Here is a 19,895-nt window from a genome sequence, read left to right on the forward strand (position 1 = left end):
CATTAGTACGAACAATTACTGCAGAAATATGTTAATTGATCCAACTTTTAAAGCATTAGGAATGAAATACACACCAGCCCAATAATATTTTTGATAGCCTTATGAGAAATATCAATCAATGTTCCATTCGAATCTATCAGACTGTATCATGTTACATTGTTTCACCTCAGCGAAGCCATCAGTGCCAAGACACCGAAACACATCTGAACTGAGACGAAATTTTGCAAAAGACGATGACATCATAATGTTTCTTCCATTAATCACGTGGATGTTGAATGTCCGTTCTAATGATCATTTCGTCTTTCTTCAATCTTTCAGAACCGGCATACGCTTACATAACCTCATAAGCAATGGGGACTTCGTATAAGCTTGGAATGGACGAACTTTCCGGTCGGTCTTCCAACAGCATATGGAAGGCGCTGGTCGCTGAATTCATTGGTGAGTATTTTTGCTAGCGAGTTGTTCTCCATACCATGAAGATTATTTCTAAAATTTTGTCTTTCAATTGATTTAGGTATCTTCATCCTGAACTTTTTTGGCTGCGCTGCATGTACTCATGCAGCTGGAGATAAAACACTCATTTCACTTGCTTTTGGTCTGAGTGTATTCATGGTTGTGATGGTAAGTCTATTTGTTTTCTAGAATCTATAAGGTAGATGTAGCAATGCAATGAGTTTACTTCGCTCCCGAAGAAACTAGTCACTATAACTTTTACGTCACGTAGACTATCGTGAAGATAAGATTCGATCCCAGGTCCTCGACGTGACAGGTGTTCGTTCTAATCACTACTTGAGGTCCGTCCTGATTATGTTATCTCTACACAGTTTAAAAATAATGAAGATTACACGTCATGTAAACTTCATTTATGCGATGTAAACATGATGTCATGTAAATTTAAGTCTGAAATCATGTAAAAATGTGTTATATATCATGTAATCACACAGGATCCTGCTGGATTACACGACATATAATTGAAGTTTACATGACATATCATGTAAATATTCATGATATTCAACGCTCCAATTATGTGCATTATATGTCTCACAAATTTACACGTTTCGTTCGAACTGTGTATCATTGAGACCTCAAATTAAAGAGGACAAATTCAAATTTATTAGAGAAGACTTGATCTTCCCCTTTTTAATATATGCACTGAAGCCAAGCGAAGACATTTTTATGTACACATTTTATCGCCATAGAGATATCACAATTCTAAGAAAATAAAAATTTCCAGATATATTTTTATTGCACCACAAATATAATGTCTGTATTTGAGCTGAGGGATCAAGTGCCCCTAGCCTGCACATTTCAAATTGTAATGAACAGTAACAAAATAAGATAATTTTAAGTTTTGCGTTTGATGTTGCTTATTTAAATCTCCAAAATCTAAAAATTATAGACAATTGTTAAAACATACGATAAGTTGTTAAGATTTTTCGAAGCTATTCAAAACATCTCTGTTGTTTTTTTTTAATCAAATTAAAAGCTATTGGAACAAACTGCACTTCAAACATTATTCTTTTTATCATCTGATGGATTTCCAGCTCAGAAATTGTCTTTCGTGTAGACAAAGTAGGGTGCACTTTGGCACTTCCATGATTCACTTTGGCATGGGTTTTTTCCCGATCGAATTGTCTGAAACTTTGCAATAAGAAACACTTCAGTACGACGCGTATTGTGGCCAAATAGGAGCTCAGCAGCTTTCAAAAAAAAAAACGCTGTCGAAGTGAATCAAAAGTGCGAAGAATAGGATCCGGCTCCCTGTTGCATAAGATTACTTAGAATAAAGCTGTTCTAGGTTTTGAGAAAATGGGATGAGATCAAGTCTACCCAGTCTTCCCTATTCACGAGTACGAGTACTCACAGGAATATCAGGAGGTTCACTGGTATTTATGAGTATTCTTGGTATTCCCGGATTATCAAGCATACTCATAGATATTCTCAAGAGCTGTAGTATATACGAATGCTCGGGTATTCATGGATAACACTCCGGAACAAGTTATTGTCTCAAGCACCAAAATATCGATATTTACTCTATTTGGGGTCTCTAAATCTATTACCAGGTCCGTCACACTCGGGCTCAGATTAGGTACCACATCTAGTACTGCATTTCGTCCCTCGGTAGTGCAAAAGGTACCCAAGTTTGACAGATCGCAGTACACTTTTCACGGCATTCTAGATTACCTTATGAGCCATAAAATTTTGGGCAACTGCAAGGGACATGGAGGTCTTTAATTTGTCTTTGCTATTACTGTTTTCAAAAAAGCTTTAGCATGTCTTGTTTTTGAGATTTTTTATGTTTAACATGAACTATTGATCTATTTTTGACCTTAAATGCAAGTTTACCAGGTTGTATGCTGATTTATTTTCTTAATTTACTACAGAAATCAGTGTTAAAGAACACAAAACAACGACGTTTGTAAAACTTGCGTTACTAATAAGCTAATTTTGATAATTTGAAAAAGTATTGTATCAGGCCCTATAAAAGAAACGACAAATTTTGTATGGACTTTTTAAACATGTTTGATGAGCTGTAGCAAAAAAATGTGACGTACTGGATCATTTCTGAGAGCAACAATGCAGCATCCCTAAATTTACCATAGACATATCTTTGAGACACTTAAAATGATTAATTTTGTTCCGAACGAATCCTAAATCAGTATATTGTCGACGTGGATCTAAAATATGCATTAATCATTTCAAATCAAAATGTTTCACTCAACTGAGTTGATCTTGTACAGATTATGAGCTTTTTAGACTTCTCCAATGAAGACTGAACCTGTAGGCGTGATCCTCAGCCATGTTTTCTCAACCATTTTTATCCTAACTAGTGGTCCCGGCAAACTTCGTCTTGCCATCAAGTAGGCTGTTGAAAAACGCCATGGAACGCTCCGTGGAAAATGGAAGTTCCGTTCACTCCTATTTTTTCAACTTTCCCGTTAAATATCCTTTGCTTTTTTTTGTTTTAAGTTCGTTTAGAGTAGGTGAAAAGTGTCGCGATCGGTTAGTTCTGTTTGATCTATCGACCTTGACGCTTGCTCCTACGGGGGCGAGCGACGGAGGCAGGATCAAACATGTCGCGCGTCGGTCTAGTAAGTGAAAAAGTGGCGTGATCGGTTAGTTCGGTTAGAGTAAGTGAAAAGTGCCGCGATCGGTTAGTTCTGTTTGATCTTTCGACCTTGACGCTTGCTCCTACGACGGGGGCGAGTGACGAAGGCAGGATCAAACATGTCGCGCGTCGGTCTAGTAAGTGAAAAAGTGGCGTGATCAGTTAGAGTAAATGAAAAGTGCCACGATCGGTTAGTTCTGTCTGATCTTTCGACCTTGACGCTTGCTCCTACGGGGGCCAGCGACGAGGGCAGGATCAAACATGTCGCGCGTCGGTCTAGTAAGTGAAAAAGTGGCGTGATCGGTTAGTTCTTTTTGATCCTTTGACCTTGACGCTTGCTGCTGGGCAGTGCGTCAAAAAAGCCAAGTTTTTTTTCCTTATCGGGTCGCGCGCCTTTTTTTCTGAGTGCTTTTATATAGCCGAGCAAACGAGTGAGGCTGAGAGTGGATTGTGGCTGCACAGTGAAGGATAAAGGATCAATTGGTGAGCTCGTTTCATGCTACTATTTCTAATCTATAAAATATGTATGACTGCACATTTAATCGTTACAATTGTGGGACGTAAATATGAATTTTCAACAAACTATGAATTGTTCGTCACTGTGAGTGTCGACACAAACTCTGATTCATGAATTATTTATGTTTCACTTTTTTTTTATTTTCAGAACACCCTTTTTACCTTTATTAAAATTTATTATTTAGTAAAAATAAAAAAAACTTTGAATGGTTCGACATTACAAGTGTAGACTTGCGAAAAGTTCACTTTATTCAACAAACTTTGGATGGTTCGCCACTGTAAGTGTCGGCATAAGAATAAGAGTGTTCTATGATGTTCCAACCAATTAAGTTTTTTGTTTCTTTTCAAATAAGTAAAATATAATAACACATGATTTTGTCCTGACAGCTGTAGGAATGTTACATGTAGGTATTTGTTCAACAAACTTTGAATGGTTCGTCACCTCAAGTGTCGGCATAATTTTCCACTACATAGAAATTGTTCATATCAAATGAAAGTATTATATTTACAAATCATTATTTATCATGGTCTAATCGCTTATCAAAGTGAATCCTGTGACCCAACGATCCTTCCCATTAACAAACATCCCTCCCAGTAACCTTTGTGGAGATGCAGAGGCTAACACGGTCTCCAAATAGCAAAGGTTACACACTAACATTCCTTCCCCCAATCCCACCTGACTGCAAGGACGTGGCCGGCGCCGTTATTGACCCTGTATAAATAGAGGTACTGAATTATGCACATTGAAGAAGATTATGGCCAATCCCAGCCAAACTTCTAGTTGATTCTTTGTGCATTTTCACTGACTTCGGTCAATCACGGAATAGCAACCATTGATATGTGTAGTCAGTCTAAGCTAAGCTAAGCTAAGCTTCCCGTTAAATATCCTTTGCTTTTTATACACACAAACACGTCGGAACACTTCAGGAACATAACTGTAGAAGAATCATTCTAATCCGTCGAGCCGTTCTCAAGCCATTTCGTGACATACAAACACCACTCCATTTTTATTTATTCCTAACTAGTGGTCCCGTCAAACTTCGTCTTGCCATCAAGTAGGCTGTTGTAAACGTCAAGAATTCCCCCATACAAAATGACACCTTAGTCTTCTCCCGTTTTCCCAATTATTTCGGAGACTTTCCAGAAATTTTTCCTCGCACGAACACGTCGCATCTCTTGAGGAGTATAATAGTGAAAAACTTGCGTCAATCCTTTGACTCGTTCTCAAGTCATTTCGTGACATACAAACACCACTCCATTTTTATTTATTCCTAATAGTCGATAGTGTTTGTAAAAGTTTTGTTTGAAATTCTTGATAACTTTGGGAGTACATATAACAGTTTTCCAAACAAAAATTTTGTTGAACTTTTCAGATTTAAGAGACATAGATACAGGCTGTAGGGGACACTGGGTAGACTTGTTCCCCCGAGGAGACTTGATCCCTCTCTTTTCTCTCGGATTCTAGAATTTTATTCCAAGTAATTTAGTGCAATACTTCTTTTCTACGAACGACAATGTCTGAGCTAAAAATTCATCTGATGTAATAATGAATAATATTTTAACAGCAGTTGGCTTGTATCAGAAGCGCATCCACGTTCGAAACCATGGGTTGGACAAACGTTGGCAAAAATGTTGTACACAGTAAAGCTAAGAAAAATTTTAACCCTATGGATTCTGAAACTGAAAATGAAAGTTACTATATTTCTTAAAGTGGTTCAAAAAATCGTTTTTGCTCCACACCACTCATTCGATTTTAAATCAAATTCTGAGTCTTCTCCCAAAATTTGAGCTCATTTTAATGAAAACTGGGACTGCACAAGCCCTTTAAAGTTTATATGGAAATTACTATGGGAAAAGCAAGCAATTCACTCAATCGGTCGTAGTGTTTGCCGATGTGCTCTTGGGGATTAGAGCTACGTTGGTACTGTGAGATACAATAACCAGCTACAACTTTGCCGAAAACCGTTTTTTAAATCGGACGCCCCAGTAATTAGTTTTTAATTTTTGAATGAATTGTAAAACTTTGGCTACAATTATTGGCAATGTTGCCTGTTCAGAAGTTAAATGAGCACTGCTGAAGAATTTGCGACTGGATATAAATCAATAAATAATTACTGAGGCGTCCGATTTGAAAACGGTGAAAGTTGTAGCTGATGAATATATCTTACAGTATCAATGTAGCTCTAATCCGAAAGAGCACATGGGCAAACACTATGACCGATTGGATGAATTGGTTGTTATTCTCATAGTAATTCTCATATAAACTTTAAAGGGCTTGTGCACTCTCAGTTTTAATCCGAATGTGCTCAAATTTTGGGAGGCCACTCAGAATTTGATCTAGAATCGAATGAACGGTGTGGAGCAAAAACGCGAAGGGTATCACAAAACTAAAAAGCTTTCCGTCTTCATGAATTTTGCTTAGGCCGAATTTTGCCTCAAAAATTCAGCTTAGATTTTTCCAAGAAGTACTACAGAAATAGAATTTATCCAAAGATTATTTCGGAAATCATAAAAATTCCTACAAAAAATCTATGAGAAATTTTTCAAGAAAGTTCTGATTCCTCCAAAATTTTATCCTCAAATTTCCCCGGGACATCCTTCAAGATTTCTGGTCAAAACATCTTCTAAAATTCAATCAATAACTTCTCCAGAAATGCCTCAAGGATTTTTAGAGATTTTCTATGAAATTGTCTTTCAGGATTACATAAGATTTCAACTAGATATTTATCTTAAGATACCTTCAGCAATTGCTCCAGAGATTCCTTCTAAGATTTCTACAGGAATTTCTCCACTAATTCTATGAGGTTTTCTAAAGTAAGTCTTGAATGTTTTTATTTTAAGGGTCTCTTCCAGGAATGTCTCAATGGAAAAGCCCAGAATATTTTCCTGAAAAATAAATCCGTGAGATATTTTTGACGAAAATCCTAAAGTAACCTCTGATAAAACCTGTTCACCCTTAGTGAACAAAAACCTCTGGAAGAACTCTTGGACTTACGAGGATGTTTGAAAAGATTGCATAGATAATTTGCAGGGATAATCGAATAGAATCATTAGAATCTCATGATAGTATTTCGCAGAATACAGAGATAGAATCTCGAAAGAAGTTGTGCAGGAATGAATGGAGGAATTATTGGAAAAATTGCTGTAGTATTTATTGGTGTAAAAACTTGAATAGATTTTTGAAGATTGCGTGGAAATGTTTTGATAAACATTTTGAGAAATATTTTGAAAACTGCAAGGGTAGTGTTTGGATTTAATGCTGGAATATACTTGGGTGAAATGCTGAAGAAATTCATAGAAAAAAGACTTGTTCGAAGAACCTCTCAAGGAATACCTGGGTCCCTGGGAGGAAATGTGGATGAATTTTTGAACAAGTGGAAGAATTCCTGCAGGATTGTTAAAAAAAACTTTTAAGCTATTTTTCAAAAAAAAAACTCTGGAATAAGCCTTTGTGGATTTCCTCGGAAGAAATTCTGGAAATAATTGGAAGATATCCTACAGTAAAAACTGGAGAATTCTGTTGATGAATTAAAGAAAACATATCTGGAGAAAATTCCAGGATAGTTTTCGAAAAATCAAAATAATACCAAAGGAAATTACTGGAGGATGTAGTTTTAGAGTTCTCATGGATTTTCTGGAGCAAACTCTAGAAAAATTCTTATAAGGATGCTTTAAAAATCGACGGAAGGATTTCTGGGAGAATTGGCAGATAAATCTCTAGTAGAATTTTAGGAGATATCCATTTAGAAGATCCTGGAAGTATTCTAAATAAAATTCATATGATTTCTAAAGCTTTTCTTAGGGGAATCTGAGCCAAAATTCTTGAAGATCCCTGTTGAACCCAATATAGTCTCTGAAGGTTTCTCTGGAGCCTGTAATATTTTGCATCAGGATTCAATACAAGCAGAATAAGGAAATAAGATACTTTAGAGGACATTTTGGTTGAAACAAAGACTTTAGAGACCTTACATTAAAGTAGAGACTTTAGGAGACTTTAGGATATTGATGAAATCATTTTTCAAGAATTAACTAAGTACTAGTTCCATAAATTTCTACGGAAATTCTGAGTCAGCCAAGAACTGCTTGACACTCTGGGAGTTCTATAGGAATTGCTCTGAAAATCGTCAAGAAGTTCACAGTAATGCTCTGATAGATTGTATCGACTCGACTTATAAAATAAGGCCCTAATTCATAACTTCTTCCAAAGATTCTTTAAGAATCTTCTGATAACTTTCTATAGATGTTCAGAAAACTTGTCATGAATTACTTCTAGTAATACTCACGGAATTTTGTTTCTAAGAAACCATTCATTGATTCGGATATTTTTGAGATATTTTTGACGAAAATCCTAAAGTAACCTCTGATAAAACCTGTGTAAGTTTCAAAGTTACCCTTGGTGAACAAAAACCTCTGGAAGAACTCTTGGACTTACGAGGATGTTTGAAAAGATTGCATAGATAATTTGCTGGGAGAATTCTGTTGATGGATTAAAGAAAACATATCTGGAGAAAATTCCAGGATAGTTTTCGAAAAATCAAAATATTACCAAAGGAAATTACTGGAGGATGTAGTTTTAGAGTTCTCATGGATTTTCTGGAGCAAACCATTCATTGATTCGGAAATGCCATTGAGGATCGCTAAATTAGTTTTTTTTTAACGATTAAAGAAGCTTCTTGTAACAATTGTTACAGTTAGTTTCAAAAGATTTTCACTTTAGATGTTCTCAATCGTTCCTAATACGAGCCAATTTTTTTTTTGGAGGTCATGCTTCTCTAGGTATGAGAAACCATGAAAAACCATATCATGTCTTCCACTCTTCATAGTAATAAGTACACTGCCCTTCTACGTTGTCCCGCGGTCCCTAAGGTTTACATAGAACATGGGACAAGTAGGCGTTGAACGACAGTACGAAGATGATCGAGTTTGTATGTATATTGTCCAGATGATAAATAGGAAGAGATCATTGGAGTTCACTTGGTAATTTATTTTAAGCAAACCTTGAGCAAACTTGTCGAATTTAAAAATATTTCTTTCATCCACAATTTCAAAATCAATCCCGACTCAAAAACACAAAATAGACACTGACATTTTTGCCATTAAACGACTACAACAACATATCAACATAAGTTCAATCACTTTAGTCATAATTCTGCAAAAGCTATTTGGTCAACGTTTATTTCAACAGTCGAGTTGACATTGGCGCCATACATTTAGACGGCCTTCATCTTTATTTTGAGGGCCCCTAAATAAAACTCCGCACTGGGCCCCAAAAACCCTAGCGACACTGCCTGAAACTAGAAATCCTTTATAAGAGAGATTCGCGGAAGCTGACATTTCTGTCAAAGTGTGAGCCAATCGAGCAGCGAGAGCTGTCAAAGTGTGAACCAAACGAACATGCGTTATGTTTGTTTTGAACCTTTTTTGAGGAGTAATGTAATCCGCTTGAAATTATTTCGGTAAAAGTAATTTTGCATAAAACAAAAATAAATGAAATTTTTTACTTTTTTGAATTTTTGTCAATGCGATTTTTAGTTTTTGATTTTTTTGGCTGTTTATTAGTTTTGATATGTAGCTCAAAGATCTATAACGAAACAAAATACACTTTATAGCAATGAGGAAGTCATGTCCGTGTTACAATATTATTCTCGACGCCGAGCAAAATGAGCACTGCTGGTCTGTTGCCAAATCATTCCAATTTACTTCCGCTTATCTCTCTATAAAGGATCACTACCTGACACTACACCAAATTTGCGTCGACTGCTTTCGGATGCGATCAATTTCATCCATTCAAGTTATAAGCATTTTAATTTAGGCAAAATTTGGCCTATCTCAATCATTTTGTCTATCCTCTGTATATCGGTCCATGATCGGTTTACCATAGGGGCTAAAGGTGTTTCTATTTTACTGGAACGTTACACATTCCCCGAACATCCGATAGTGTCCCCCAGGTTTGGAGCTTGTTTAGATGGGTTTTATTATGCACTGCAATGGATCATTAAAATAACCAAAACGGCCGCTATAGAGGTCCCCAAGCAAACTGCCACGAACACCAATGCACAATCAATCTTACACAAGTCGATTTCCTCAGAATGAAAACGTATCGATGTTTGTTTGACGTCATTGAGCTTTCGGTCAACGGTAGGCCAACAAGGAAGTGGTTATTTTGCAGCAATTCTGTTTATATTTGGATTCTTACAGCAAACAAAAGCAATGTTGTGACAGTTCTCACAGCAAACAAAGAAAATTTCGTCAACATTGCACTACTGCGCAGGCAACTGGATTGGTCTATGGAAAGCATAGATAGCGCCACCGTAGCCTTGTGTGTTTGACAGAACAGCAATGCTGTCACAATGTTAAATCCCATATACAGTGGCGCCTTTGTTTTGATGCGGTGACCACTGGCAAAAACTACCTTCAATGATCCTCTAATCAGAGCTGTAGCAGTATACGATAAACAGGCTATCATAATGTGCTGCAAATCATGATTGTTACAGAGAGCGATAAGTGAGAGATTCTCTGAATTTTATCATTTATTATTATTATTACTTATCTTTATTAGAGTGGCTTTTCGCCCTTGGCGAGTTCACCACTCCGCTCAACCAGTCAGTGATTGTCGATAGCGATCGAGATCGATACCTTTTTAATCGTTAGCGATTGCCATCATGAAAACTGGTTGGTCGGAAGAGGATCAACTTGATCAGGACTCCCCTTAACAAATAATTTGATGATTGATTTCCGAAGTCCAGATTAACTCAAATGCTGAGTAGATTTTTTCCAGAATGGTAGTGTGTGGAGTGCTCAAGAGTAATCATAGTCTACATCTAGGCGTATTCTATTGTATAGGGCTTAGATGATTGACGTCGAAAAAAATCCACATAGAACCCATGTGAAATTTACTCAGGCGATGTTTGTCATTCTTTAACTTATTTTCCATTAAAATGAGACAGCATGGTTTATATGAGTACATACCATAAAGCACACCATTACTGAGCCACTTCATTACTAGCTGGCTGTCCCGTTATGAAAATGTTTAAGAACGATATTTTGCCTAGTGTCGACTTGCAAAACATTTTATTGAATATTTAAACATTTTTACTTTTACATTTTATTGAATATTTAAACACAATTACTTTACCTACCACCACAAATTAAAAAGGTTCCATTCTTTTCCCATGTTACATGCAGACTAAGAAAACGCTTTCAACTGTAACAACATGTAGTCAATTGATAAGGCTTCTTATTTTTTTTATCTATTTCGTTTATTTGAGGCTCAAATGATAAGGCTTCTTATGATAGCAATAAAACAAGTTTTCTTTTGCGCAGCAAGTTATCTATTTGCTTTTCTTCTAGTTGAGTAGTTAGTCACAGGCAATCAACATTTTATATTTCTTCTCAATAACACAATAAACCAAAACATACTATTCTACACACCGGGGTTTTAGTTACAATAATCTTGAATGTACAAACAATTACGCGAGGATTACTTACAAACTAGTAAATATAGTGTACAAGTATTGACTCTATAGTATTGTTCGGGTTAAAGCTTTACATGTATATTAATTGAAACTCATCGTACAATCAAGGGTACAACTATGCTTATCTTAACTAATAGGCCGATTCTAACGTTACATCGAAAACTTTTATATCACCTTGTATGTAGACCGTCTCAACCAACTTGGGGTTTCTCGAAATATAAATTCGGCAATCAGTTTCTCGTTAAGATAGACCTGATAGCTCACATCGGTGCACGCGATTTTCAAGTGGAACGTTTTCCCCGGCATAAAATCAGTCAAATTCTCCGATCGTTCCTCACGATCCCACTTTCCGTTGAGCCAGGAATTCCGACAGATTACGTGCTTTCCGCCGACATTGCCAAACCGTGGATTTAAATGGAACAGGATACTGGGATGAGGCCAAACCTGGTGATTGCTTTGAAGATTCACGTAGAAGGAATGCGGCAGCAGTTTGATGCGACCCCTTATGTGTAGATTTTTCCCATTCGTAAATGGTTCTGCCAGTCGACCGGTATAAGGCATCAGTTTATAATGACTGTCGGAGGTTTCCGGAAAATCGAAGTTTTCCTTCGAAATTTGTTTGATTTCCTCCAGAACGATGTCCGGGTAGCTCTCGACGAAGATCTGCTCAACATTCACATCCTTGACGTCTCCCTTAACTTCCAGTGCGCAGATTTTCTTATAAGGCAGTCTATGCTTGAACGTGTTGAAATGCCGGCCATTGACACACATAAGGAACTCCTTATCGGTCACCAGTATTTGAATATTAAACTTTTGTCCACGATGCAGGTTAAACGATAATGGAGATGCCACTTCTTCCTTTCCCCACACTCCTTTGACACGGCAGTTTCGGACAATGTAGTTCTGTGGGAGCCTCGGGTTGAAATGCAGCGCCAGATCCGAATTTTTGAGCATCAAATTAATTGAGAATCTCTCACAGGTCAGCAGAATACTCCCACTTATAATGAAGCTCAGGCCAGGCGAAACTTCCGTGATGTTTTCCAAAGTGTATACCACTTCCGTTGATGAACTTTTGTCCAAACTGATTGACCCCGGGGAGGTAGGAGATTCCTGGTACGCGAAATCGCAACTATCGAGAGATTCCGAAGACATATTTTCTGCTGACTCGTTTCTATATTGGGCAATGTAGTATTGAAACAATTGATCCCGACGTTTGCTCTGTATATGATCTCTACATTCCACTATGGAACCTCCGGAGCGTATGAATACGTCTGCTATTTCTAACAAGTCGGCACCAACACTGAGCAGCAGATAAGCAACGACTGCCATTTAGTAATAGCTGCTTACTACCACAACACATCCGAGAGGGAACGGAGGGGACATTTTGCTCCGCACTCGTGTGTTTACTACTCAAGGCGATAACTAGCAGCTAATAACATTTTATTTACTTTACGTGAACGATGTCCAATGGCAAATACAGTTACAGTATTATCACACTACATGCACTGGTTAGTTGCACACAGAAGAAATTTCGAGCCGTGATGTGAATGCCACAATGTTATTTTCCACTACGCTGCGACGAAACTAATTTGCATTTTGCATTTTCAACGCGAGAAATCGATGTCTCTGAATGATGTTTGGTCTGAGACTGCGGATTTGTTTTGGTTTTGATTCACGTGATGATCGATGCGCCGCGAGCCGACCGTTTGACGTTTGAGGAGGTGACCAGCTGGAAATAGTTCAAAAATAAATTACAGTCGACTCTCCACATCTCGATAACTCTCCCTATGTCGATGATTGCTTTGGTCCCTTCATTCTGAATACAATTTCTCTCTCCATATCTCGATATCCTTCTTATCTCGATATCTCCATATCTCGATGTGTTCCTGATGATTTTATGTTCCCAATTTTCTCTCCATTTGTCGATTTGAATATTATCAAAGGTTACTAGACCAAATTTAAGCGATTCAGAAAAATTACTCGAAATGAAGTTTGTTTGTTTATTATTTCCCTAATAACGGAATGATTTTCAATCTAGTGTTCACTATTGTGCTCTGCAAGATAAATCCTCGTAATGCGATTATCTGAAAATGTCGATATATTTACCGTCGCAGTGATAATGAAAATCACCAAATCTCGCATAACTTCTGATCTCGCCCTAAAAGCCATTGGTAACTATGTGTGTAGCTCGTTGTTTCTGAGCATTTGAATGGATTTTCATGTTATTTAACAACGCTATGGGGAAGAAAGGATCATTATCTACCTGCCCGTGATGTTGGTTTGGATGCTTAGTGCTTATTCTTTCATTTGCTCAGAAACAACGAGCTACACACGTGGCTACCAATGGCTTTTAGGGCGTTATCTCAGAGTATGCGAGAAATGATTCAGATTTAGCAAATTTGAAACACTTGCGTCCTTGAAGAAAATAGAAATATTAGAATTAGAACGCTAGAGGCGCTGTTTTCCTCCATACAATGGCTGTGATGCAGATGAATCAACCACAGTAGCCTTGAATTCCATTGGCGCGAGCAACCGGTACTCAAACTGTCAAATCATTTGTTTTGTTTTTTCGCACATTTTGATGTTGAAGGAAAAATGAAATGAGTAAAAAGCCTGAAACAAGTGTGGAAGAAAAACCTTCATAATGAGAGTTGCTATTCCATAAGCTAACTTATAAAGAAGTTTTGAAGTGACCCACAAGTGCAAGCAATGCGTTTTTAACTTAACAGGTCTCTATGGTGCATCTTTACGTATGGAAGAACGGAAATTGCACGCATCTCGATAGAACAACACGATGGTATCCTTCATAGTAAGAAAACTGTTCTGAATGTATTGAAAAAAAAATCGTATCTTGCCAAGAGCTTAGCTGATTCGTAGACGCAAGCTTCCGCAGTCAGTCCAGGACAAAACCAATTGTATAACTTCAATTCGGTACCGATGCTGCGCCTTTCATTTTCCCTTCCGTCATATTACTGGTACTTTGCTCCAACACTCATGGATGCTACAAATTAAAGCGTCCGGGGGAGGACTCAATCAATGCCTAACCCAGTGATAACAAGCACCAATCCATCAATATATTTTTATAGCCGTTCATTTAAAATAAATCACACACCTAGACGACAATGCATGAATAATCAAAACTCTCTAGGGCACACAAACCACACGAAAAACAATAGAAATATTAGTAGTAGAACGCTAGTGGCGTTGTTGTCACAAAACTGATTTCAATTATTATTGCCTTAAGGCGAAGTAGGCCGTCATTGAAATTTGTACGCGTCGTTGATGATTGTTGCTGATTCACCTCACGATTTCGAATCAAAGAAAATCGGTTGGTTTTGCCATGCCACACTTGAAAAAGTATCAGCATACTTTATGCATGTTAGCGCGTACAGTGATACTTTTCCAAGTCAATAAAAACTATCAAGGCTGAGTATTATCACTTTGAAATGCAAGCTGAAAAGTCATCATTGTTGTCAAAACGAATGACGGGCTACTTAGCCTTAAATTATGGATTTCCATTGTTTGTTCAACACCATGTCGTTGTTTTGGTTTTTAAAATTAATCTGACACTTTGAGGCCCGGTACTCACGCTGTCAGTTCGTGGCAAACTAGATGTTTGGTAACACGAACAGCAGCGACATTAGCATTCTTAGGTTAATGCTTCTACTCGAAAAACCCATTGTTTCACCTAACACGCTCGAATGAAGGCTAGAAATACGACAGAATCAATATTTTGGTTTCGAAAGCAGGTTGCTATGGATAAGTTGAAGGAAATTTGACACTTTGAGTACCACCTCGGAAATTCGCATACTTGATGTTGGTCACAAGATTAGCAGCGACAATAGCGGTCCTAATTATTATGTCTATTTTGAAGAACGAAAAAATCCAAGCCTACTTGAATTTTGACGTTGCGTTTGAATTGGCGCGTATAACTTCTGCGCGTTACCGCCGCCGCTGGATGTAGATTTAAAATGAGCGCCGCAATAAATTAATGTTCTATGTCTCGATCTCTCCCTATCTCGATGATCCCTTCGATATTGAGATGTGGAGAGGCGACTGGTAAATAAGAACGCAGCCCGAGGGGGGGCGAGGGGCGACACTCGCAGATCACCGTTTAGATGCACTTATGGATAAAATCCGATTTTTTAGATCAGTGCATTATTCTAGATTTGCCGTGCTTCATGCGTTGACATCTTCTGTTGAACGATGCGCGTAGATTGATGAGATGCAAGAAGATGTGAATGGGTGGCGGGAGAATCAATGATGATGTTGATGATGGGGAGCGTAGAGCTACAGTTTTTTTGCAAACAGTTTCAATAATGCATACAGTGGATCCACAATTAAGAATCGTCCACAATTAATGAATCAGCTGACTTTAAATGACAAAATAACAACAAAAATCAACACAAAACATCACGGAAAACAATTTTACTCAAAATAAATTATAAGCGAAAATGTTTCCGTGATGTTTTGTGCTAGTTTTTACTGTTATTTTGTCCTTAAAGGCAGCTGATTCATAAATTGTGGGTGATTCTTAATTGTGGATTCACTGTACTTGTAATTTTCATTGTTGTTACTCTCATATTCAATACAATCAAGCTAGGTGAAAAAGAATTGTGAGCTAGGTGAAAAAGGTGTGAGCCTTCACGTTAAATGTAAGTAACTGGTAGCTATTTGTTTCCAGAACTGCATGCAAAATGCTCACTTCTTCTAAATCTACTAATCACTATTCTGATCTTTAAGGCGAAGTAGGCCGTCATTGAAATTTGTACGCGTCGTTGATGATTGTTGCAAATTCATCTCACGATTTCGAATCAAAGAAAATCAGTTGGTTTTGCACTGACACAGCTGAAAAAGTATCAGCATTCTTATGTATGTTAGTGCGTATAGTGATACTTTTTGAAGTCAATATCAACTATCAAGGACTGAGTTTTATCAGTTTGAAATGCAAGCTGAAAAGGCATCATTGTTGCCAAAACGAATGACGGGCTACTTAGCATTAAGGAGCAGCACTGCACTACACAATTTCATCGTTAAAGTGAACCGAAAAATATAAGACCCTACCTTCAAAAGGCAAAGAGCAATGAGTTTTGTTAATATATTGTTAAATTAAAACTCGATTCGATAATCAATAAAATATGTATTTTTGGGTAAGGGCGTCTACAGAGAATTTATCAATTCACAACATGCACCAATACTAAAAATGGGTTAGAAAATATATTACTTGTATTTTCCGAGCTTCTTCCGCTGCCCTTTCTGATTCAATGCCACCAGGAACGCCAACTGTTTCAGGCCATCTCCACCCACAAAGCCTCTCGATCACCGAAATGATCCAGATGGTTTATCCTCCAGCCACATGCCTCTTCTCTCGGACCTGGTTTGAACATGATACGTCTCGTCTCGAAGACAACCACCAATCTGATCGTACAAGAACCGCTTCCGTCGGGAAATTCCATACTCAGTTCTTCAGCCTCTTGAGTAGTCTCGTGCACCACGCTTCCGTCCTATCCATCCTTTCCAGTAACATCATGGAACCGATGATCAGCATCCTGCTGAATCTGGGCCAAACTCCGAACCATTAGCAAACTCAGGAGAATATATACTTGGTGTTCCAGAATTCGAATTTGTCATGGTGTTCGGGAACATTCCATTGATGATGCAGCTCCGTGTTGCTTTGTTGCTGATCGACGACAACTTAGTCAATCCGTTAAAACGCTCATGTAAGATGAGGAAAGATGAGCTAGATTTATGAAGATGGATAAAGATGTTTTATAAGATGCCATAGATGCAACAAGATAATATGTTGCAGAAAGATGAATAGTCATCGCAAAGATTGTTCAAAGACATCCTAGTAATCTAAAATATCTGGATGTGTCGTCCCCCTCGTACACATGGGACAATTATGCGTTTATGGGTAGTATAAGTGGCGAACTCGATAAGAGCGTACAGTCACATCAATTATAATAATAACGCCCAAATCTAGCAAATTCGAAAATACTAACCACGATTGATCGCGTCTTTCGCTTCTTCATTTTATTGAAAGCGCCTAAGCCGCCTAAGCGTAAGCGAACTGCGAATTGCTCATTTAATTTTTTTAAAGAAAATATGTACATTATAAACATGTTTTCGGGGATGCTATTCGATTACTTGCTTAATTTTAGCTTCCTATATCAAATAAGGGTTATTTATTTTGGTAAAACTGCGTTTTCTCTATACCTATACTTTATTCCCTTAATAACAATGATCCTTCTGAACTTTCAGTCTATCGGGCACATTAGCGGTGGACACATCAATCCTGCAGTAACTGCTGGCTTACTTGCGGCTGGCAAAGTCAGCATTGTTCGAGCACTTTTGTACGTCGTCGTAGCTCAATGTGCCGGAGCAGTGGCTGGAACTGCTTCACTAAAGGTAAGGGACTTAGAAATGATAATCAAGTAACTCGAAGATTTTAATATGAATTATGAACATTTACAGGCACTTTTACCGGAAGCATACCAGAATGGTCTTGGCAACACAGGCCTTAAAGAAAACGTCCAAGATATGCAAGGATTGGGAATTGAGTTCTTCCTAGGTTTCATCCTGGTACTGTGCGTTTTCGGAGTTTGCGATGAGAACAAACCAGATTCACGCTTTGTTGCCCCATTGGCTATCGGCATGACGGTTACTTTGGGTCATCTCGGAGTTGTAGAGTATACCGGTTCCAGCATGAATCCCGCTCGCTCGTTTGGAACGGCATTTATCGGTGATAATTGGGCTAATCATTGGGTGAGTGCTTTAAGCAAGCTTTAAAATAGCATCATAACTGAACGGCCGCTTCATCCGTAGATCTATTGGGCTGGACCTATTTTGGGCGGTATTTGTGCTTCTCTTCTGTATTGCCAAGTGTTCAAAGCACCTCAACCAGAAGGAGAATCCGCCTCAGAGCGCTACCGTGTAGCTGCTGACGAGAAAGAGGTAATGCATGCATTCAATAAAATCAAAGGATAATTTATATTTTCCTTTATCTTTGGATATAACTAGGCTTACAATACCCACTTAAAGCTGAAATACATTGATGAAGATGCATAGATCAGGTATTCTACTATGCCTCATAAAATTGAAAATAGTTCAGAGCACTGTTCAATGTAATTTGCTAACATTTTAACTAACAATAACACTCCAGCAAAACTAAAAATAATGTTGATCAACTGAAATTAATTTTAATCATCTCATTTTTCAGCTAAAACGTTTGGATGGAAAACGTGATATGGCCTGAGGATATCTCCAGCAAGCTGCATTCTTTCAACAGCATTTATCTATGCAGTTGAACAAATATTCATTGATAGAATATTTGTGGAGCAAATAGATTTTAAGTGTTTTACTATTGGATAAGATGCAAGATTTTAAGCCTACTGAAACAAAACATCTAGTTAAGAAAAATGCGAAAATATCATTAAAAAGCAAAATGTGCCACGAATAAATAAAATATTTATAAACAATATGCGCAAACGTTTATCACTACAACCTTTTGCTCTGCTGGTAATGCGACACGACACTCTTAAAAGATGAACAAAAACTCGACTGGCTTGATTAAGAACGTCAAGTAAACCAGTAATCATCAAATTGTTTTCGAATGTTAGTGTGAGGTTGCCTGCATTTATTTCGTTTTAGCGACATAGTTTTTGGACAGTATGCCATTGAAATCATGTTAGAGGATTTTTAATAGGAAGTGAACTCAAATATTTGATTCTCAAATCTCAAAATTTTCTAAAATAAGCCGACAAATTTTTTTCGAGGGTCCCAATAGTTCCCCCAATAGTGACGGTGGTAATGATAGGATTTATTTGGTTTTATTTTAGTTGATCAAAAACTTTATTGTCAAAATGACAAATGAAACAATGTTATGTCAAATGACCATTATGTCAATTGGCTTTGAAATATTGTTGAAAAGATTTGGGAGGATTTAGGAGGGAAAGAGGATTCTCTTAATTTGTTATTATTGGTAATCAAATCTAGTTTGGTTGGTCCCGTCGTGTTTTTTATCTTTATTTACGATATTTTTACTATAACTTTTAAATCATAAGCTACTATCTCGGGGATGGGATTCGATCCCAAGTCCTCGGAAAGAGAGGCGTGACTTCTAACCACTACACCAGGCTCGTCCCCCACCGTCAAAGGGTTGAGAATAGGTCAAATTTCAAAGGTCCTTCATTCAATGAAAGAGATTCTGGGGAATGGCATTCTGGACAACGGTATTCGGGGGAAAGGTTTTCTGGTATGGTCTGTTATAGAATCTTCTATTTACTTTACATTATTATTTCAATGTTGACCGAAAAAAAAATTATTTATGTTTCAAAAACAATCAGTATCAATCTGTACCTATTCAGAAAAAATATTTTTCACGATCTCCGATAGACTTATAATGGTGTTTGTCATGTTTGTTTTAATTTAAAGCACTTTTGAATGCAGAAATATTTAGATTTTCTTCCAAAAAAATCTTTTTGTAATAAACTAATGGATGTATTTTTATATGGGAAAAGATATTTGTGTTTTATAGTGAAATATGGTTGTAAATTACCATGTGTGGCAAGTCACCCCATTTGACGATGTTTAATTCAATTCTTTAACCGAAACATAGTGAAGAATTTTTTGTCGAATAAATTTCAGTTCTATACAGAAAAACTGCTACTGGAATTTCGATGGTTACGATGATGGATTGGGGCCTTTTTCAGCCGAGTGGTTAGAGTCCGCGGCTACAGAGCATAGCCATGCTGAAGGTGTCTGTGTTCGATTCCCGGTCGGTCCAGGATCTTTTC

The 19,895-nt window shown here is 37.5% G+C and overlaps 2 protein-coding genes across 3 annotated transcripts; one reads left to right on the top strand and one right to left on the bottom strand.

Moving 5' to 3' along the window:
- The first annotated feature begins 288 nt into the window (after window positions 1-288).
- On the top strand, window positions 289-18,580 carry LOC110680390 (aquaporin AQPcic-like). 2 transcript variants are annotated; one of them, XM_021856198.1, is made up of 7 exons: window positions 289-438; window positions 515-621; window positions 17,362-17,508; window positions 17,575-17,865; window positions 17,926-18,054; window positions 18,121-18,173; window positions 18,320-18,580. In XM_021856198.1, the coding sequence occupies exons 1-6, from the start codon at window positions 351-353 to the stop codon at window positions 18,166-18,168; spliced, it is 810 nt and encodes a 269-aa protein (XP_021711890.1). In that variant the 5' UTR covers window positions 289-350; the 3' UTR covers window positions 18,169-18,173; window positions 18,320-18,580. The 2 variants fall into 2 exon arrangements, with proteins under 2 accessions (XP_021711890.1, XP_021711891.1); XM_021856199.1 differs by lacking the exon at window positions 18,121-18,173 and having other exon boundaries at window positions 290-438.
- On the bottom strand, window positions 10,934-12,747 carry LOC5578362 (32 kDa beta-galactoside-binding lectin lec-3). Its single transcript, XM_001656883.2, is given in 2 exon segments — window positions 10,934-11,310; window positions 11,313-12,747. Coding segments are annotated over 2 exon segments (1,197 nt in total). The 5' UTR covers window positions 12,430-12,747; the 3' UTR covers window positions 10,934-11,230.
- Window positions 18,581-19,895: the final 1,315 nt, after the last annotated feature.

This window comes from Aedes aegypti, unplaced genomic scaffold, assembly GCF_002204515.2.
Source record: "Aedes aegypti strain LVP_AGWG unplaced genomic scaffold, AaegL5.0 Primary Assembly AGWG_AaegL5_hic_scaff_1284_PBJ_arrow, whole genome shotgun sequence".
Lineage (NCBI taxonomy): Eukaryota > Metazoa > Arthropoda > Insecta > Diptera > Culicidae > Aedes > Aedes aegypti.